Source organism: Aptenodytes forsteri, unplaced genomic scaffold (assembly GCF_000699145.1).
Source record: "Aptenodytes forsteri isolate BGI_AS27 unplaced genomic scaffold, ASM69914v1 Scaffold350, whole genome shotgun sequence".
NCBI lineage: Eukaryota > Metazoa > Chordata > Aves > Sphenisciformes > Spheniscidae > Aptenodytes > Aptenodytes forsteri.
This window is the reverse complement of record NW_008794540.1, coordinates 20,713-43,110: the sequence shown is the minus strand read 5'-3', so window position 1 is coordinate 43,110 and position 22,398 is coordinate 20,713. Positions and strand designations below refer to the sequence as shown.

Below are 22,398 nucleotides of genomic sequence, written 5' to 3'. Positions count from 1 at the left end.
GTAAAGGTTTATTATTTATGGGAAAAATCCTGCTTAATATTGCATTTAATAATTGAATCAGTCCTCCTGACATGTTCAGGCCCAATTTAGAATTAAACCCTAAAAACATAGGAACCAACAAAAATGGCTTTATAACCAGGCATATTTTGGCACCTATTCTTTCCTTTAATTTAAGTTAGCTGTGATATGTAGTCAAATACTTTACTTGGCAATGTTTTGTTTTTCAGGATGGGAAGAAGAAGTTTGACAAAGAAAGTGAGAAATATTATTCCATCCTAGAGAAGCACTTAAATTTATCAGCAAAGAAGAAAGAATCTCATTTGCAAGATGTAAGTACTAAACAAACCCTTACCCAGTTTCACATTTGCGTAGAGATCATGATAACAAACTGGTTCTCTTCAAGACATGCTGTATTTTGTTAATGTGAAATTGTGGCGATTTCTTGTAGTCACGCTTGTTGTGAATATAAATTATTGAGAGGGATTAATATGACCCTAGTAAGAGTTAATTATTTTAACAAGACAATGTTCTGCATGTCCAACTTTGTGTACTTCAAGTACAGCTAATGTTTATTGGTTGCAACAACAGAATTATATTACTACAATAAAAATGTGACTTTTATAAGATATATGTGGAATATTTGAAAGTCAAATAATTAATTGCTTTTTTTGCTATTTAATTTATTGCTCAATGAAATTATGCTTCTGTTTCACATAAATTTTAATTTGGGAGACTGAACTGAGGTCACTTTAATGATGCTGGTTTATGCTTCTTTTTTCCTCTTTTTCACCTTATTCTGGGAATGCAGCATCATGCCCTGAAATTGTATCCACAACTTCAGCTTTGAAGAATCTGTATGGCTAATTCTTTCCTGTTTAAAAAAAAACAAACCATGAAGACTTCTAGTTTAACAGGAAGATTCCAGGGCTTTTCAGTATGCTGGTAAAAATAATTATGATTTGTCTTTGAGGCAAATTACAGTAAACCAGCAATTTGATATCAACAACACTTTGGGGTTTGTGCCAAAAATTTTATTTTTAAATAAAATATTAAAATTATTAAAAATTATTGTGATGGGATTACGTTTGTCACGGTGACTCTTAAATCATGGGGGATTAGTTTGCTGATGGAGTTTTCACAGAAGATGTGGCCATCACTCAGTCACAAATTGTAGGATTTTTTTTCATGTTTAACAATAATACTATAATTTGAATTAAATGAGGCTTAGCAATTCAAAATTTGTAATAATGTTTATACTCCTGAATTGCCATAGCTGTCTATATAATAAACAGTCTAGATAACACATTAGTTATGTAGGATTGGTTAATTGTTCCACTTGTATGTCAAAGTTTTATATGTACAGCTTTCACTTTTCCTAAATATCCTGTGTATTGATGAAGAAGCAGTTCTGTTAGAGGCTAAGCACCAGCTGAGAAAAAAAAAAACCAAAACACTTAATGTTGTACCAAAATGTGGAAAAGTGAACTTAAGCACCAATTTACTCTAGAATATAAATAAAATATAATAAAATATTTTACTCTTGAGACGTGAGAATAATTAAAGTCTAAAAAGAGCAACTGAAATGAAAAGTAACAACTGTGAATCTAATAAACTGTGGTAGAATAACAATGGATTTGGCTCAAGTATTTAAACTAATGGAAAACCAGAGTAAATTTTTCCACTGTGTCCTTAAGTGACATCTCTGGATTTAAAATCTTGTAACTGAGGCTGAGTTTTTTGCTTTTCTGGATGCCCCACTTGTAAAGCATATAGGGCATAACTTGTCATTTCTGTCTTCCCCGGTTTTATGCTGCTGTAAGTGTGCTGGATCAGCAACATAGATCCACCATAAGCAGAAGGTACAATAGCAAATCAGTACCAAAAACATTAACCAGGGAGACTTTTGGCCTGTATCTGTATTGTAAATAAAAGGAGGCCAAGCACCAATTCCTGGCCTGAAATCGAAGTGATAGCTGTTGACTCACATCCAGAGTGGTTTGGGTGAGCCCCATTTATAGCCTATGTGTCCAGGAAGAGTTCGCTGGAGCAGCCCACAGCAGAGCCACGAATGGAATGGTGCTGGCAGCTGGGGCTTTAGTGCTCGATGCAAGTGAAGGGAATTCCTTGCCTCAAACTGACGTCATGCTTTTAGTGAGATGGGAATACCACTTTTTGACTGCTACTGTCACACTGAAAAATACTTCTTTTTTAACCCGCTGTTTCTTTGAATTGTTGAGGTTTCTTGGTACCTCATCACATTATGTGGATTAAAGAGTACTGGGATGCACAAGGAGTAGTTCTCATACTGTATTGGGCTATTTTACATATCTCACTTGAGTGCAATTGAGAGCACCTTAATTAGGCATCTAAAGTTTGATGGTCTGAACATATTCTATAGAGAATGGTTTGCATATATTCACCTAATTGAAATGTATTGGATATTGTAAGAGTCTGCAAGACTGCTTATGCAGTTTACATAGATGATTAGGCTTTTTTTCCTTTAGCATCAAAAAGAAACTTCATAATACTGTCTTTTCACTGCCTACAGAAGTCCACAGTGGAGCAGAAGACTTTCAGAATTGAGTGATATGAAAAAGTTATTGAACTCCTGATTTTATTTCTCTGAAACCTGTTCCAGAATCAGGCATAAATATAGAGCAAAGGCTTCAGTCTCCAAGCTTATGTGAAGTTCTGGTATATATTTTAGTGATATCCTACATCAATGAAAATATTACTCACTATAACTAGATATCATACAAGTAGAGACTCAAAATCATATCCATCAAATCTTTTTATTTTTCACATGCAGTTTGAAGTCATAGAAAAACTTGTGAAAATCCTTTCAGCTTTTGAAACTTCAAAATCACTTTCAAAGTGGTACTTGCATATCTGAATCCTCGGTGTTCACATAAAATTCATAAGCTTCTACAGAAGATATATTTTAGAAATTATGATTTAGTCCCTGTACACTAGTGGTAATTATGGCCTTAATTTAGGAACCCATGCATATTTGAGATGGCACTTGGTTGTCGTAAGTATCATTACAACTACAATCTGCTTAAATGCTGTTCAGAATAGAGATGGATTTTATTAGGTGTTTAAATACTTTTTCTGAGTCGAAACCTGAAAGAGCTCATTTCTAAAACTAGATTCTGTTATTTGCTGACAATTAAATGTGAGAGCTGAGGTCTGTCTCAAGTGCTTATTGACTGCGCTTCTGTGAGCAAGGGCTTGCTGGATCATGTGCCGAAGTGGTGGCACCTGGTTCTGTTCAACTATGTCGCATTGCCTTGGTGATATAATTTTTGTGAAATAAAACTATTAACACAGAGTATCAAAGAAAACAGTAGCCGAACACACTATATGAATGGCACATGGCAGAGTTAATTCTGTGGTAAAGCACTTAATTACTGGAATTTTAAGTGCCTGATTTCTGCTTCATAATATTAGTTTTTGTACTTAATCTCCTGATTAGTTTTTTATAGGCATGGGAAGGAAATGCTAGTACTGAATCATATGAAACATATCGTTGAAGCCCATACTTCGAAGTAGTGCTAGAGCACTGTGCTGGGGAAGTGGATCAATATTGTTAAGAGCCTGTGTGGCCAAATCACGATAGTAGCATGTCCTTAAGAAGCGATGCTAGTTATATATGGTGCTATTGATAACCGAGTCCTGCCTGAAGGAAAACACTGACTTTTTGCACTTGTACTGTTAAAATTTCTAAACCTCTTTTATGATATGTTTGCTGTTTTAATGTTTGCTATCAAGCAAAGGCAACATTTAGCTTTCCCAATTTTTCCATATTTGTTACTTTTAATGCCAGAATTGAACTAGAGAATATATAGAAGTATACTGCTATATTTTAACTGGCATATGTCAAAAATAGCTGAACTGGTTTTACTCATATTGCCAATACTTGATAAAATTTCTTTTTGACCTAAGACCAAAACCTAACTTAATGCAGCCCAAAAGGGAATTGCTTGAGAAAATTATTTGTTACGAAGAAGGATTAATTAAAATGTAATCTGCATCTCTTCTTTAGGCATTATCCACATACCACACTGCTTGTCTGTTAGGTCCCTCTCCCATGGCTTGTTTAAATTGAGGATGAAAGCCTATTACTCTTTATCAGCTGATAAGAGTTAATTCTTTAGTTGTTTAGGCAGAAGACTTTGTTTTGGTACTGGATCTTCATGGCGGGTGGTATTACTCAGGCATTTCTGACAAATATTGCCTTGTAGTTCTTGCATTTGAAAATGAAAACGTGAAAAATAATTGATTTATGAGGTTAAGGGCTTAAATATGTTTATATTCCAAGAGCACGTGACTCATACTATGAAGTAATAAGTTGCAAGATGTCATTGTTAGAGACAGTCTGTACCTTCTTGGGAAGGTATTTGAGGCTGAGAAATAGGTATATTTCAGTGCATGTGATACTCAAACATTTCAATAGAAATATTAATCTTTTTGTCTCCCTTTAATTCTTATCCTACTCTCTTCTATTTCTTTTTCTAAACTTTCCATATACCAGGGACAGAGTTCCTGCTGCCACCTTTCTTGGTTTCCCTCCAGGCTCTCCTAAAAACTAGAATATTAAAGTGCAAAAACGAAGAGGAAATCAAGAGGTGTGGGGAAAAGGAATGAGGCTACAATGTGTAATGTTAGCTTCTTAAACTTGCATTTAGCTATTTTAAGTAGGTATTCTAATTTTCAGGAAGAAAACTGAACCCCATGAAGCTTGTAAAGTAATCTTACGGAAGAGCTGTTTGTTAATGACAAAATCTATTTTTAAAGCAATCATGAGAGTAAATTAATGTTGTCTATATTTCATTTTGTCTTTTAGGCAGATACACAGATTGATAGAGAACATCAAAACTTTTATGAAGCATCATTAGAATATGTTTTTAAAATTCAAGAAGTACAAGAGAAAAAGAAATTTGAATTTGTTGAACCTGTAAGATTTCTGTTTTATTTTCTTTAGAATGCATGCATTTAAAGCTGAAAATTGAATTTAAAATATCTATTTTTTGCTTTCTTTTTTAAATTGTGATCACAGGTTGTTTGTATGTAGACAGACAGTAGGATCTTAGCTTGGGCACTTTCCATGTTTATTAAAGGTTTATGTAAGTGTATCATATCTACTGTGAAGTGAAATGTCTGATGACTTGGGGTGTGTGTAACATTTTAATGGAACAACATGTAATGTTGTGTCTGTGCAACATATAATGGATGTTTCCTAATACCATGGTTTCATGGCTGAAATTTTGAGCCAAGTTTTGGATTTAAATATTCCATGTAGGCAGTGTACACATATGTTTTTCTAAGTTATACATGAAATAAAGTGAAAAATTGTTTTTTCTGTAGGATAGGTAAGTTTTTTTTTTTTGTTGGTGGAGTCATTTGTCTTTAGTTTACTTTGCACATAAAAGAAAGCATACGTTGACACGCCATAAAAGAGGAAGATGAAGTTGTGTTTCAAAGTCCATATTTAGATCTGGGATTTTCTCCTGGACTGTGTTTCTGCCCCCACCCCTAACTATCTTCTGGGTCAGTCAGTACCAAAAGCTGCTTCAATATGATGTGCTAGCATATTTCTGTGGCATATTAGTAGTATTACTACTGCTCATGTCATACAGGACTAGCTTGCCAATTGCTTTATTTACTTAGTACCTGTAGCCCTTGACAGAGAACTTCCAATGTCATCTGTTCCTTCCCATTAAGCATACTGAGCATAGCAGAGTATCAGTTGTGAAAGAGGAACATGACAAGTATAACTTCTTCTCTCTCTCCACACCATCTTCCAGCTTCCTTGTAACTAACCAAAGCAGCACTCTTGACTGTGAAACAGGTTGAATTGCATCTCTAACACCCAATGTCACCAAGAAGAGCTTCTCAGATGCCTTCTTTCCATGAGATGAGAATGTATTGTATAGTGAATGTTTGACATTGATGCAAACCAACAAACCTGGATTCAGCAAGCAGTACTTACAGAAATCCTATCTTTATGGCATACAGCTGCCAAATCTTAGAGACTAAAACTTTGCTCGGATTCCTAAATAAGAACATTTTTCTACCTGTCACAGATTAATCCAGAGTCTCTCTCTTGGTCTACTTCTGCAAAACTCTCACATCCTGGAAAAGTCTAGCAACCTTGACCTAGCTCTGACCCTGGTATACAAGGCTTTATGCTCCTTTAAAGTAATAGAAACTTTCTGTATTGAGAAGACTTTGTACATCAGGCAATATTATTGTGCAATTGCATATAGTTAAAATAGGGCATTTTTCATCCTATGTGCTAGACAGAAAGGAAAAAAAAATTTGATTTTATATATTTAGCTGGAGATACTGAGCTTTATCCTTTTGACCAGGAGCTGTCCCCACACTATGTCAGCCATCACAGCAGCAGCAGCTATGAATTACCAAAATGAAAGAGCTATTTATCAGTTCATCAGTGCTGATACTGAGCAAGAACGCAGGGGAGGTTACTGGTAAACTCAGTCTTGTGGACCTGGGTATTTTTGTCACCAGTTGTACACATCCAGTAGGTAAAATTTACTTTTGAGTGGATCAGTTGCTATCCTGTGTCAGATCCGTAGGCATTTTAGCCTGGTGTGCTGTTTGTTGCACACAGGTACGGGAAATACTCTGGTGACTGGTAATGATAGCCCTTGCAGGTAGTGTCTTCTGGCTCCAGGTGTGAATTTTTTATAATCACTCTGAATAAAAATGGCGCTTAAACTATAACATCAGTTATAAAATTCTGAACCTTCAAAATTCTTAATTTTTTGTTTCTAGTCTCTTGCATAAAACATGCTGGAATAAAAGCATTTACTAAAACCCATAAGGCAAAGTATGCCAAGTGAATTATAATACACATCAGCAATACCATGAGACAAAGAAAAAAAAAAAGTCTTCAAAATACGCTTTCTAAAAATGCATAGTTTATGTAAGTGATGTTGGAAGTATGAGCATGTGCTCCTAGATGCAAGTAGATAAGGACAAAGCCTAACACTTTAAATCACATATCAAAAGAAGTGCCATATTATTCATTTTCCTCTGTGTGCTCTATGGATGTTCAGATGCTAGAAGATGCCTGGTGGAGTGTCTATACACACATTCCTCTTCAGGAGCTCTGCTAGTTGTGGGGCCTTCTAGTGCGTGTGCTGCCTGTGTCTCTGATTTATCAGCTCAGTGTCATGTCTCCATATAATTCTCAGTCTGACGTGTTACTAATAGACTCTTTGAAGGAGAGTTTAACAAAATAAAAGAAAGGCTGTTAGTGCAGTGAAGGAGGAAATTGTGATGCCCATGTGGAAGAAGGATAAGTTCATGACATGGGAGTAGAAGTTGAAAAGCAAATGATCTGCTGGAGCTCCTTCCAAGATCTTCAGTTTGTCTATGCCAAAAGATAAGGATGGTCTGGGAACCAGAGTGGGAGAAGTAGTCTAGCAAAAATTGCCAGGTGGGTTACACCTGGGATAGTAGAACAGTAGAAGTTGGTAAGAGTGGAGAATGTTCCTTCCTGGCGGAGAATGGGGAGAGATTTTAAGGTACAAAATGTTAATGACTCATACTCTGGATAGAGGATTATAATATTCAGAGTAGACTTTTGCAGCTGCTCCTCAGGCCCTGGATTTCTCTGCTGCTCTCTGCATCTTGTCTCAAGGAGTCGCTAATGTGCACTAGAGTGTGAGTAACTGCCAGCTGCCTATTTGTGATCCTCCTAGATCTTGATTTTTTCAAGCCAAAAAAAAAAAACCAACAACCTAAAGCTTTTCATACAGATCATGAATTTAAACTTTTTCTCAAGGACAAATTAGTTTTAAAATTTGCTTTACAGCAAGTTAAACAACAAAACAAAGTAAGTGACGATAATCTCTGTTCCTAGCTTTGCCCTCGTGGGCCCAGAGAAGATAGTCCAAACCAACGCAGCTTTCTGAGGATGTTATGGTTGTTAGGAGAAATACAAACTCCTTCCTAGAGCTCCACTTTGTCCCTCAACAATGCCAGGACTTCCTTGGCCTGTAGGAATCAGGGCACACAGCTCATAAGCAGTAAGCTATCTGAAATGTGAGGGTGGTCCGTTAAATGTCATGAAAGTCCAGAAGTGTTTATTTTAAGAAGAAAAAAAAAAAACTACAACCAACAAACCCTGCCTGTAATTGCATGCAGTTCCATGAGACTTCACTGTGGATGTTAAACTCAATTTCCTCTTCCTTGGATTTTCTACATTATTAACTACATTCACTTTAATCTGATGGATAAGTACCTTCTGGTGCTATCTACTTATAAATAAAATGAAAACAGGGAGACAGGGACTTCTGGCTGATGTGCTGCAGGCCAAAGGTTAAATTCCTCCCCTATCCGAAACCTAAGTACAGTCTTCTTCCTGTGAGAATGAAATGACCAGGCAGTCTTGAGGTCACCAGCTCTACATAAAAATAAATACAGTCTCAAGAAGTGCTTGGATTTTGTTTCAGGTTCTGTGTTGAAATCCTCGCAACGCTGGGGTAGTGAGTAGCATTGTATTACGGAGCTCAGACCTCACTTTTTATTGATGGAACTGATTAGATACTCAGATTGAAGTAACTATAAGGCACTTGTTGAAATGAAAATTTGTTGATATGAACACATCAGCCATTGTATGTGATGTATGGTGAAATAAATCACCTTTTTACATGTGAAGACCACCTCAAAATACATTCTGAAAATCTTTTTTGAAAGAAAAAAGGGCTGGTTTTCTTTTCTTTATTATTTAATATAATAAATATTATTTAATATAAATCTCTTTAAAATTATAATCCTGCCTTTAGCAGCAGTGCCACTTGTAACACCAGCAGAAAGAAAACCCCACTGTGAACATAAGCCTAGGGCAAAAGTCCTTGGCTTTTAGATCTCCTCCATGCAATGCTATGGCTGTACCTGTCCTGATGGAAGTGGTTATGAAGATGTCTTAACAGCACAGGCCCATTGGGTACAGGGCGTTTTCTGATCCCTGTTCTTCCACCACTAGTGACGCATACATAGAAGCAAATACCATCCTCAGTGTCAGTTGTTTCAACACAGAACTTGAATAGGCTTGCATAAAATAAGCGTATTTTTACTTTTATTTCTGTTTTTCTAAGTGCTCAGAGAGTATTTGACCAAGAGAACCTCAAGGCCAGATCTTCTGCAATGCACAACTGCCAGAATATCTGAGCAGTACTTCAACTAAAATGCATTCAGATTTTTCTCAGGGTTTTTTTGCTGCTGTTTTTTTGCTTTCTGATAAATTCAGCTTTGCTGCCATCTTGTGTTAAATATTTTCCTCCTCAGTATTTCTCCATGTACTCCGTAAAAGCGTTTTGTATGGTGGAAAATGGTTTTCTTTAAGTATTGAAGCTGAAATTTAAACGGTTTATAGTACATTCTCCAGAAGTGCCCTTTAAACTGATCTTTAAAATTCAGGCATAAGCTGACATATACTGAAACTTTCTCCCACTAGTTCCTTTATTATAATTTTGGTATGCTCTAACATTCTGCTTTGGCTGCAGTTTTGCTGAGCGCTCATATTGCTCCTGCAGTGCTTCTTTAGCTGAAAGGGGTGGGTTTAGCAGCAGGCTCTTACTTACAGGTTAAGTTAATCCACATCCTTTTGACTGAAGCAAGTCAGAGTAAGCCCAGGAGTAGTTATGCTGCTGTAGTTGGGGACATGGATGAGTAACTGGATCTAGACTGTGGGCAGGGGCTTTGCACAGCTGGAGCCAGAGCAGAGCCTTGGTTGTAATTTACTTACTTATTTTATACTTTATTCATAAAAAAGGAAGATTAGTTTTCTTTCTTTTCTTTCTTTTATGTAATTCTTTCTAGAATTACATTATAAACCTTAAAATTATAGAACTCTTTCTATCTATTTACATAATTGGAGATTTTAAGATAGATTGTTGTATTTGGACCTTCCTCAGAACCACTTGAATAACCAGTAAGAGACTTGCAGGGCCAGGTCCTTAACTGAGATAATGATTTCAGCTGGGCAGATGATCATATAAAGCTGAGACAATTTACACAAGCTGTGGAGCCCTTCACTTGACTGTGTTGCCTTCATTGTTTGTTTGATGGTGGGATGTGGTTCAGGAATTCACGCCCATCATAGAGGCCCCACAAAAAGTGGCTTTTATGCCCAAGGATCTTCTCAGTTCTTCAGGCTCCATGACCAACTTACTGGGCAGACATGGGCTTTCACCACCTCTGCCTGAGGCCAGGGTTTCATCTGATCCTGCAATACCAGTAAAAACCAAGGGGGAAGTCCTTCTCCCAGCCATGCCTTCATGCTTCTATTTGTGCCAGCACTGATGGTCTGTTAACCTCGAACTGTTTTAACTTACTAATGCAGCAAAACAGCAGGCTTCCCAAGGCAGAGATGCTCACTGAAGGGCGCAGCAATGCCAGAGCTGGCACAAGGATGTGTGGGGTGCATGACAAAGCTGAGTGGGGAAAGGGAGGAGGAACGGGAAGGGGAGAGCAAGACTTCAGTCTGGTAGCAGCAAGTCATCATGTTAGCGCCTCTGCCCAGAGAGCTGTGTTCTTGATCTCTCATTGGTCAAGCTGTGTAATTTTGCACGTTAAAGGGTGTGGAATGTCTTGTGATGCTGGAATGGATGGGGCTTTAAAATTGCAAAATATTATTTTAGCTATTCCCCTGAAATATATTTGTTGCCTTAGTACAGCAGTCTCTTAGTGAGCTGTAGCAAAGAGGGGGGCAGAACAATTTAACTACGCTTCTTCAAGTAGGGCTGAGTGTAAATTTAAAGAAAATGTAAACACAGTAAAAGCTACATTTTTAAGCTGTTTCACTTAAAATAATCTATGGTACTGGTAACACAAAGAAAAGTGCATTAAATATGAATGATGGCATTTTTGTTGCCTGAGTGTAGGCTACTTCAATAGTCGATGGAGAGAGATAAATGTTTCCATTGGATCATTCATCGCGTCCTGAAAGAGAAGTCTGAAAAAGGAAAAAGAATTATGCTCTTGAATACCTGTGTTTTTTTACTGAGTTAGGAGGCAGCCTGGACAGCCAGTTACTTAGCCTAGATGATTAGCTTTTCAGTGGCTGTAATATACTAAGATAAATCTGTCCTGTTGTTGTAGCTTTTGTTATTGTACATCCAAGTTAATATCTCTTTTTTGTTGTTGTTTTCTTTACTTGGTTGTATGTAAGCTAGATTATATATACAAAGAAAACAGTCCATTATAAAAAATTAAATGCTTGTTATTTAATGGCAAGTAAGAAGACTTACGGCAATGTCAAAACATGTTTTAAATTTAGAACAGAATTAAGTTAGAAGGCTTTTAAAACTAATAGGTGGTAGGAATGCATTAATTCAACAGCTAAAATAAGCATTCAGGAAATCTAGTTGCACTTTTTAGTACTTAATCATTATTTTAAAGCAAACTTTAAAAAGAATTTTCAACTGGATATGTACTGACTTCAACTGGTCTGTTGGAGTCGGTCACAGACATACCAGGTAGAGTTTGCATTTTGTTCAGAGCAGGAAGAAATAGTCTGGATTTCTTGTGTTGTATTAAGTTGTCCAAAACATACTTTCAAGAGTCTCATTTGTGGAAAATATGTCATAGCCCAAGCAATTACTATGAAGAAAGTGAAAAAATATTTTGAAGAAAAAAGCCTTGAACTCTGAAAGTATAAACTTGGAAAATGCACACCAACAAAGACTCCAGCTGAAATAGTGGACAAAATGACTATGACAGTGAATTAAATTATTATGGAAATGACAACTTCATGGCACAAAAGCCTGTTTAACACCTCTCTTTCTTAAGGTCTGACCATGGATTCCTTGCTCAGCAAAGCTTTGCTATTGCGAGTAATGAAAGCTTAGAGTGTTTCAGGAACAAAGACACAGAATGCTTTTTGCTGATGGTTTGCTGTATTTTGCTGCTAAAAACTAATAGAAAATCAACTGTCTTTATTTTTTGCTTTCTAATACTCACCTGAACAAAAGAAGTGTGTAGCAGTTGCTAAGAACTATTTTTTTCACTATCGCAGGCAATACCTATTCCTTGTAAGTTACTGTATGTTCTGTTTGTGTTACATAGCATTAAAAGTGCGTGTTAAAAATACATAATGCTTCTCAATTTTACCTTTTCAGCTCTTGGCCTTTCTTCAAGGATTATTTACATTTTACCATGAAGGATATGAACTGGCTCAGGAGTTTGCACCATACAAGCAGCAGCTGCAGTTCAATTTGCAGAATGTAAGGATGATTTGTATTTACACCATTTTGTTTGCTAATTTAATTTTAGGACATTAAAGTAGACTCGTAGCACTTTATTGGAACTCTAAATCTTGCAATGTTTTAGTAAGCTGAAATCAAATTATTATATGAACACGCAAAAGTTATTTTTGGTAAGTTAATGTAATGAAGATTCTTGTCAGCAAATAGCTTTGGAAAAATTAATCTTCAGATAGTCAATTTGTGATTTCCAGGTCAAAATTTTGGGAGCGAGAACCAGAAAAGCAGGATAGCAGACAAGTTTTGATTAGAAAACGCAGTAGTCCAGATAGGTTTAAACATGTGTAAATGCTTTCTTGAGAGTGGGGCCTGTCTTCTGGAGTAAGTGGATGTCCCAAAAATGCTCCAACTGGTATAGAATGATGCAGTTTGTTTCTTTAAGATCACAGATTGCCGCAATAAGCTTGTCCTGCTGTCTGCTAGCTTCCCACTGAGTATAAAGCATACTTGGGAAGCCATGCTCTGGCTGCTCTCTGGATTTATTTTATCCGCATCAGAGAACTGGTAAGGCCTTCCTCCACAGTGAGCAGCTCTCATGAGCATTACGCTCCACGAGAAGAAAGAGTCTGTTATTTGTGTAGAGAGTTACTCTCAACTGAGCAGATGGATCTTTTGCTGTAGATTGGTCTGAATTTGGTAGTAAGAGCCATATGAGATTAACTGTACCCAAAAATTCTGTAGCTTTCAGAAATAACAAAAATGCATTTAATCAGCGTACTTTTCCACTCATCATAGCTGCTGTATACAAGTGTATATTTATTTCACTATATAACTCAGATGTTACCCTTCCATGGACATACAAGTAAGTAGATACAAAACATCTTTACACCTGATTTGCATTAGAACCACTATCACTTGCTTTTAAGGCAAAAAGTGAGGTTCAACCTGTTAATATTGGGCCAGCCCTACATTTTTCATGACAAGTAACTTCAGAGTACAGAACAAATTTAAAAAAAGTGAAGGAATTCTATCATCTATGCTATAGATACATGCTATAGCATATATGCTATATTTTTGGGGTGACTCCATTTCTTTCCCATTTCATTCTTTCAAGAAAAGATACTCTCTCAACAGAAATTTTTGTAGCTCCACTAGAATCAAAACTACAACAGTTTAGAAGATCTGACATCGGCTTTTATGGATAGTGGCTTGGCCACTGAACTTAGGGAGTATGAAACAGGTCTGCGAGTACAAGAGCACTTTACTGTGCTCAACTGCTATTCCCCGTGGGTTACTGGAAAATAAAACACTGTAGCATTTTGCTATTAGAGAGGCATATGTTGCCTCAAAGTTGGAAGACAGCATTGCCTTAGCACTGTTAATGTACATCTGCATTCTTAGGAGTACTGCACTCTTCCAGGTTTTGCTGCAATTAAATATGTGCAGCACACCTCTGTAGCCCCTTCCTCTTTTATGTCTGTTGTTCATACGTAGGTATAGATCCCATTTAAAACGCTGCTTGGGGAAATAAGGCAAAACCTCCTGGATGATTAACCTTTTCCTTTTGGATTGAAATGCAAATGTTCTCTGTCTAGAGCATCTCAGCCCCTTGTCCTTTCAAATTATGTATTTGCTACAAAGACTCTTTCAGATAAAGGCACAAGGGGTCAGTGTTGTTGCACAGCACAGTTTCAGTGAAAGGGTGAAAAATGTGCTTCTGTCCAGAGATTTACTTACTTTAATATGGCAAGTTCTGAGAGGAGCATTAGCCCACAGCACAGACCAAAACTGGTATTGTAAGTCAGAATGTGTTAGTATCTTCTATGTTCGTATCTACAAAAACAGAATTCGTAAAGGATTTTTTCCATTTCAATGTTAAATAAGAAATACTTTAACTTAATCTCTTCTTAAATATTATGTAAGTACAACTTGAAGTTGTAAATAGACTACAGAGGTAGGGGGAGATGTAAATTTAGGCAGAAGAAACAATGTGTTATGATATTATTTTTTATTATATTTACACATCAGAGAAACATATACATGAAGATATAGTGGTATACAGTACATCATTCACTGCTGTTACACAGAAGTTTGAATTCTGGCTCCAGATCTAGATCCACAGCTTCCTTTTGCCAGCTGGGCTATCTACTGACTTGTCACTCAGAGCATCACCCAACCTCAGATTGAAGTTAAAAATGTAGGGAAAGACAAACTGACAGTGTTCAGGGAAAATTGTGTTCAGCCTGTCTGTTGTAGCTGTCAAAAGTACTCCTCTCTATTGCATTGTGTGTTAAGGTCTTGGAGAATAGTTGACCTGAACTGCTGTTTCTGTTCTTAAAATTGTCCTACAGGTTAGAGCAGGAGCAGTAACAGCCGTAGGAGTAGCAGAGTAGTGGCAGACCAACAGCTTTTAACAGGTCACCATGTCCTAACATGACCTGTTGTTGCTTTCACTGTTTCAGCTGGCCAGTGGTGTACTTTGTATGTCCGTTTGGCTTTGTCTTCTATAATTTGATTCAAAGTCCTGGCTGCTTAAAAGTAGTAGTTAAAAACCTAACAGACAAACAGAGATAAGCTCTCAAAATGGGGACATTCCTCCCTTCAATGGCGTGTCCCTCTTGAAGGTCTCAAAATGACCTCGGTTAAGTTTGGTCTGAACTGATACTTCACCCTAAGGATACCATCTGAAAAGTTCAGAGGAGAATTTTACCTCTGCCTCTAATAATAATGTTTGTGTTCAAGAAGAAGATTTAATGTGTATTATTACTACTGTGCAACTCCGTGAATGGTCCACAAAAAGGGGAAAGTATTCACCAGTGTATAAAGTCCTGAAAGTATCTTTTTGACTAGTCAGGATTAGAGTCCATAAGATGACTTTGCAGAAACGTTACAAAAATCTTTATTCTTTTCTATTACCTGTATGAACAAAGTGTTCAACATCTGGCATATTAGTAGCAACCTATCAAACCTCTGGCACCTCATAATAATTCTCCTCTATTATACTGTGCTAGGTGTGTGGAGGGAAACCCTGGTCTCACTGAATTCAACAGGAAAAAATGTCCATTTACATGTATATAGATAGCAAATACACATAACCCACTTTTGTACCTGATTGTTTGCTTGGCCAGATGCCTGGTTACACACACGATATTTAGGACAGACACAGTCCTTCCATGCTTTTGGCACAGTTCTGCCACTTGTCACCTGTTTCTTACCTAGCATATTTAAGTTATACTTAACTGTGGTGTTTGCATAGTCCTATCAAAAAATGTTCATGACAGTGTCGGTAACCTGACTATTCTGGGTATCAGCAGCTGTGGACTGCAGATACAGATACACAGTGTATTTGTCTCTTCCTCTTGTGGAGAGACCGCAGCCATCTAGAGGCATTAGCCTGGCATTAACCCAAAGTCATGTTTTCTGCACTGTACTTCAAGTGGTTCAGTGGGACTTACTACTTCAGGTTTGGGGCTATGCTATCAGCAGCTTCTAGTTTAGCCTGGCTTTTGTCTGTGTATCCTGGAGTACACAGAGAGAAAGCCTGCATCTGTCTGCAAAATACTGTGTAAGCATACCTAAAGATATGAAATGACCTCCTTTCTGAGGTTAGTGACCTGCAGAAAGACCTCCTTTCTGAGGTTAGTGACCTGCAGAAAGAGGAACATTACTATTCTCAGCTGTTTCCTTTACACTTCTGTGCTTAAGTTGAACTCTTCATTACTATGTTATTCCTAGGCTTCTAGAGCAATGAAGAGTATTATTCTTTATTGCTTTTTTTTTTTCCTTTTATGTCTCCAGCAAATGCTTCTGTTGGTCTCTGATACAGTATCCTTGGCATTATTAGTAATTAGTTCTTCATTGTTTTTTAGTACTTGCATGAGATAATGTGGTTCTTTGTTTGTTTCTTTTTCTGGGTATTAGACCCGGAATAACTTTGAAAGCACTAGGCAGGAAGTGGAGAGACTCATGCAAAGAATGAAATCAGCCAACCAGGATTACAGACCACCAAGTCAATGGACAATGGAAGGCTATCTCTATGTGCAGGAGAAACGTGAGTAAAACAGATGTACCTTTTAATTTGATTTGAAAGGCACAGCAACAAATGCAAGGATGAGAAGACGGTTTAGTTAGCAGGACAACACAACAGCTCTGTGTTTGAATGTCTGCAGACCTGCTATGGTTGCTTTCCAAATGATTTAGAGGTTCAAAAGAAAAGTAAGTGTTTAACTTTTCAAAAAGCACTCAGAGTAGCTACAGTCAGATGGAATGTGATCAAAACACCTGTAAGCAACTCAACTCCTGCCCCCTGGGTCTTTGTGGATAGGTCCCTGCTATTGGCCACCCCAGTGGCTGACTGGTAGCAAGCTCTGCTCTGGCTGGCTGCCCTATGCTTTGCTGCAGAAGCTGCAAGCTCCCAGCACTCTGCTTTGGCTCTACCTGCAAACTCTGCTGTCTCCTGTACTTTCTCTGCTTGAACAGGGCCCATAGTTCACCCAGCAGGAGCAACTTGTACCTTGTACCAACCACCTTAAGAGTAAATGAACATGCACATAATGGAAAACAAACGTGTAAGAAGAAAAGCCATCTAAATACAGACTGACAGCTTCAAAATAGCTACAAATCTATCCTATGTTTTATTCACTTCATGAGACATGAGAATGAAGTGGTGAACTAAATGAAGGAGTAGAACTAAAGTTGTCATAAGTGTCTGAAACTACTTGGAAGAGCCTAGCAATAAATCATGCTATGAATGAAAACAGAACCAGGAAATATGTGAAAAGTCCAATGGGACAATTCAAAACTATACGTCACCTGAAATATCAGCTGCCACTGTTTTACACTCTAACCAGTATAGAAAACTAAGCCGAACTAGCTGTGTTAGGCAGGATCATGCAAAACCCTCAGTAAAATAGTTTTCATTGCATGGGGTACCCAGATTTATATATTTATTTATTTATTTTTCTATTTGCTGTGGAATCAGCCTGACACTAGAAAAGTATATAGCAGTGTTTTGAGATAGTGTGTACAAGCTTGTGCAAGTTTGACGTTCATACAAAAATTATTAAATACAACTTCGCACCTGATTTCTCAATCTAAAAATAAATAGAAGGCATCTGGATATAGAATTCCCATGTCAGACTTGACCCCAGTTGACCTCAGTTTTGAGGATATCTTCTTCACTGCTCCCCTTTTAGATGATAACTCAAGAGACTACATGGAGTTATAGATAATTGATTTTCCAAATAACATTGTGAAATTAATCTTTATTCCATATGTGAGCTAAAAGAAAGAATCCTCAATGCTTATCATAGTTAACCTCAGCCACTTTTACCCTCAGTAGCACTGAAAGTTTTAAGAAGACCCTCTATGTTTTAATTGAGTAATAATGATAAAAGAAACCTGTGTTAAGTGGAAATTACACTGAGCCCTGCTAATGGGGGAGGGAGAAAAGGAGTGAAGCATTGGGCACATGCTGTGCTTCATTACACAGTGAGAGGCCAACTTGACATCCTCTTACTGAAAAGAAATTCGTTCATTAGTTTATTCTGGAGTAAGAGTAGCAGGGTCTGTAATTTCTGTGTCAGTGGGGAAGGTACTAGTTACATAGGCTCATGTGAAATTTCGGACAACTGGGTTAAATACTTGCTATTCATGAGAGTAAAACTAAATCCTGTATATATTTATTGGTGATAAGCATGGTGGTAAATATGTTTTTTGAAAAAATGGTAGTAGGCCATAAATTGTTTTTATTCAAATGGACGGTCATGAGTAACAGACTTAAAGTTGCAATGTAGGCTTCTGGCTACAAATTTTAATGAAAAACAGATAACTTCTAAACTCATCTAAAATTGCTTTGAGAGTGCTCATCCTTCTTATATATGTTAAAAGAGTTAATGAAATGCCATCGGAGGAAAAATTGATTTAACATTATTATAGATTTTGTTTTGCTAAGTGAAAATAAGTTACAATATAGGAACAAAACAGCTGACTTCTGAGGCTGGGTACCCAGTTGACTGGTCAATTCATGACATTACTTTCCTGCAAAATGCAGGCAATGGGAGAACTTTCTCCGAGACAGCGTAACAGACCGTGTAAATTTCCACATCTACATTTGTGGATTGCCAGACATCTGACTTGCATGACTGATGCAATCTCTTGCATATCCACCACCTTTGTGGAAGGCTACATTTAGAAGGCAAAGCCATTGTATCTATAGCAAAACTACTAAGTTTGTTTTTAACACCTTTCATTTTTATATAACTGTTTACATTTTTTTTCAAAAAGCAAACACAAAACCCTTAAAATACATTTTTTTTAACTCAGAGCTCTTTCATTTTAAAAAGAATTAAAAGGTCCAGATATACTGTACTTTGAAAAATCAATATCATATTTTTCCCATGAGTAACTCCCATTGAAATGAAATGGAAAATCACATGTGTTGAAAGTATCCTTTCCTATTCTGACTTTAAGCAGTAGTTACAGTACTGCATTTTATATATGTATTTTACTTTGGCACCTACATTTGTGATGGCTCTGCAGAGAGGGGCCATGTTTGAATGTGAGGCTCTGAAGCATAATGCTGTCCAAGAGGAAAGAAACACTTTTCCTTCTTGGTACCTCTTCACACACAGCCATCGTGTTTGGTCTCTGCGATGGAGTACCCAGAAGCTGTGCCAATGTTAGTAAAATAAATGGGGCTGTACTCTGCCACTGAGACCAGCTTGCACAGAATATCCCACCCTCTGTGCTAAATTTCTTATCCTCAAAAATCAAGAAGCTTTGTCCAAGTTACCTGTTGACTATGTGTTACCTAGTGACTGGGAATGCTGCCAGCACTGTTTATTAACCAGTGTAGTTATAGCCATAATGTTCTGGCCCAAGGGGGAGCAGTCACACTGCAAAAACCTGAATTATCCTGTCCTCTGCAGCGCACCACCCCTCCAGATCTATCTGTAAGAATCTTGGGAGCTTAACTTGTCCTCTGTGCTACAGTAAACATATTTTTTTCCAGAAAATTGTGGGAGATCTTGACTGTACTTCTAGGATGTGGAGAGAATTATAGAAATGGTAGGAGGATTTACTTTGTGTCCTCACAGCAAAGAACACATTATAAATACCTGTATCTAAACTAGATTAGCGGCCAAAGTTTAAAATACCATTGAGCTTAAGCTCAAGAGGGTTTTGTGTTTAGATTAGTGAACAAAGGTTCACAGCAATGCCTGAGCAAAGCTCTGGGTAATCCAGGAGTGAAAACAGCTTCTGCATTAGAAATCCTATACTTTGCAGTAGGATTAAGAAGTGTGGTGTGACCTCCCCAGGATAAGGCATACATCCACTTACTTGGGGATCACTGTAGATTCATGTATGGCTATCTAAATAGAAGACTAGTAAATCCCTAAGTACATTATACTTTGGTCTTGTGAGTGCATGCAATTGTTAGTTTGTGGAAGCTGTCAGTTGTGTGCCACTGTTACAGCCACCTCTTCCCCAGCAGGACCCCTTCCAAGGCATAAAAGGCCAATGTTTCTTGCTGAAGGCACCACCTCTGCCACCCAGCATTTTATCCCTCATCTCTAAACCACTATTGTTTGAGAGTCCACTGTTCCTTTCCTTCCTTTCTTTTTCCATAATGAAATCACCCTCCAGTGTTCAACTACGTAAGATTAAATCTGTCTCTGAGCCAATGCCATTCTACCCACTCCCTGAAGGTAACAGGTAGAAGAATAGACTTCCTATGATACCACCAAAAGCATTTGTTACCTTTGACAAGAACTCTGAAAGTAAAGGGAAATGCACTCTGACTTCATTACTTCATCCAATTTTCTGGATCTAATACCAGACTTCAAGGTTTCCCTCAGAGAAAGGATGTAATACTGAATCCTAGTGCTTCACTTGGGTTGATAAAATCTTCAACTGTATTTCCTAGGCAAAAAAATCCTCAGGATCTTGCCTGTCTCCTGCCTATCTACCCTAGTAAAATGCTGTTACCCATCCAGTTGCCAAAGAAAATCAGTCTGCTGGAACTTTGTTGGGCAACCTCATCAAGCTGCAATATTTGAAAATTATACCTGAACAATATGTTCAAATTAAAAAATTAGGGGAGTTTTTAATTTTGTAGGCTACTTGTGGATGCTGTTATGTTTCATTTCTCTATCTAACTCCAACTAAAATAGTGATAAAATGCCAAAATAATTATTTTTAATACTATCTCTCTTTAATCTAGGACCTCTTGGATTTACTTGGGTGAAACATTACTGCACATACGATAAAGGAACAAAAACATTTACAATGAGTATAGCTGAAACAAAATCTGGTGGGAAAGTGGTGAGTTGCACATCCATGAATGCATACATGAACTGTATATTCCATGTTTTATATTAAGTATTCAGGAACTGTTAAAAGAAAAAAATGTGGTGAACAAAGCATAAAGCTGTTTTCATATATGAAGCAATGCAAGTCTTATATAGCATAGATAAATATTTAAATAAAAATATTTCTTTTAAAATGTATATAAACCACATATTAAATCACTTCTCTAATGTGGTGGTTGCAAATGCATAGGAAATCAATCACATTTGCACAGAATCATAGAATGGATGAGGTTTGGAAGGGAGCTCTGGAGATCATCTAGTTTAATCTCCATGCTCAATGCAGGGTCAACCAGAGCAGGTCAGCAAGGCCTGTGTCTAGTCAGGTTTTAGATATCTCTGAGGACGGAGATCCCGCAACCTGTTTCAGTGTTTGACTACCGTAAAAAAAGCTTTTTCTTAAGTTCAGATGGAATTACCTGTGTTTCAGTTTGTGCCCATTGCCTCTTGCTCTTTCACTGGGCACCACTGAGAATAATCTGACTCAGTCTTCTTTACTACTTCCCATCAGGTATTTATAGATAAATCACTGATATGATGCCCCTTCTCCAGGCTGAACAGTCCCAGCTCTCTCAGCCTCTCCTCGTGTGACAGATGCTCCAAGTCCTTAATCACCTTGGTAGCCCTTAGCTGGACTTGCTTCAGTACATCACTGTCTCTCTTGTGCTGGGGAGCCCAGCACTGGACACAGCACTTCAGATGTGTCTCACCAGTGCTGAAGAGGGGGAGGATCACCTCCCTTGACCTGCTGGCAATGCTCTGCCTAATACAGCCCAGGAGCCTGTTGGCCGCCTTTGCTGCAAGGGCACATTGCTGGCTCACGGTCAACTTGTTGCCCACCAGGACCTGCAGGTCCTTTTCTGCCAAGCTGTTTTCTATCCTGTCAGCCCCAGCCTGTCCTGGTGCCTGGGTTTATTCCTATTCATGCTTAACAGTGCTGGCCCTAGTATTGACCCCTTGGGCATACCACTAGTGACTGGCTGCAGCTACACTTCTGCTGTGAGCTCAGCAGTTCAGCCAGTTTTCAGTCCACCTCACCATCTACTTATCTAGCCTGTACTCTACCAGTTTGTCTATGAGGATGTAGTAGTGTCGAAAGCCTGGCTAAAGTTGAGATAAACAATATTCTTTGTTCTTCCATCATTCACTGAGCCATCCATCACATTGTAGAGGGGTATCAAGTTGATCCTGCATGATTTCCCCTTCATTAAATCCATGCTGACTACTTCCAGTCACGTTTCTGTCCTTAATATGTTTGGAAGTGCTTTCCAGGATTATTCACTTCATCACCTTCCCAGGGATAAAGGTGATGCAGACTGTCCTGTAGTTCCCCATAGGACAAGAGCAAATGGCCTCAAGTTGCACCGGGGGAGGTTTAGGTTGGATATTAGGAAAAATTTCTTCACCAAAAGGGTTGTCAAGCACTGGAACAGGCTGCCCAGGGAAGTGGTTGAGTCACCATCCCCGGAGGTATTTAAAAGATGTGTAGATGTGGTGCTTAGGGACATGGTTTAGTGGTGGACTTGGCAGTGTTAGGTTTACGTTTGGACTTGATGATCTTAAAGGTCTTTTCCAACCTAAACGATTCTATGATTCCATATCCTTCTCCTTACTCTTATTGAAGACAGGAGTGATATGGTTGAGTGTTTATGGGTAAGGATGAGGGGGAAGGCCAACGAGGCAGATATCCTGCTGGGAGTCTGTTATAGACCACCCAACCAGGATGAAGAGGCAGATGAAGCGTTCTACAAGCGGCTGGCAGAAGTCTCACAATCGCTAGCCCTTGTTCTCAT

General features: G+C 38.0%; 1 protein-coding gene across 1 annotated transcript in view; it reads left to right on the top strand.

The window, feature by feature from the left end:
- The window catches only part of ARHGAP42 (Rho GTPase activating protein 42), a gene marked incomplete at its 3' end in the record, with an annotated part of 116,357 nt that overhangs the window by 74,191 nt on the left and 19,768 nt on the right, over nt 1–22,398 (top strand). The window contains exons 4-8 of the mRNA XM_019470208.1: nt 228–329; nt 4,847–4,957; nt 12,153–12,257; nt 16,158–16,287; nt 20,461–20,561. Coding sequence (XP_019325753.1) covers nt 228–329; nt 4,847–4,957; nt 12,153–12,257; nt 16,158–16,287; nt 20,461–20,561 — 549 coding nt within the window. The remainder of the gene's footprint in view (nt 1–227; nt 330–4,846; nt 4,958–12,152; nt 12,258–16,157; nt 16,288–20,460; nt 20,562–22,398) is intronic.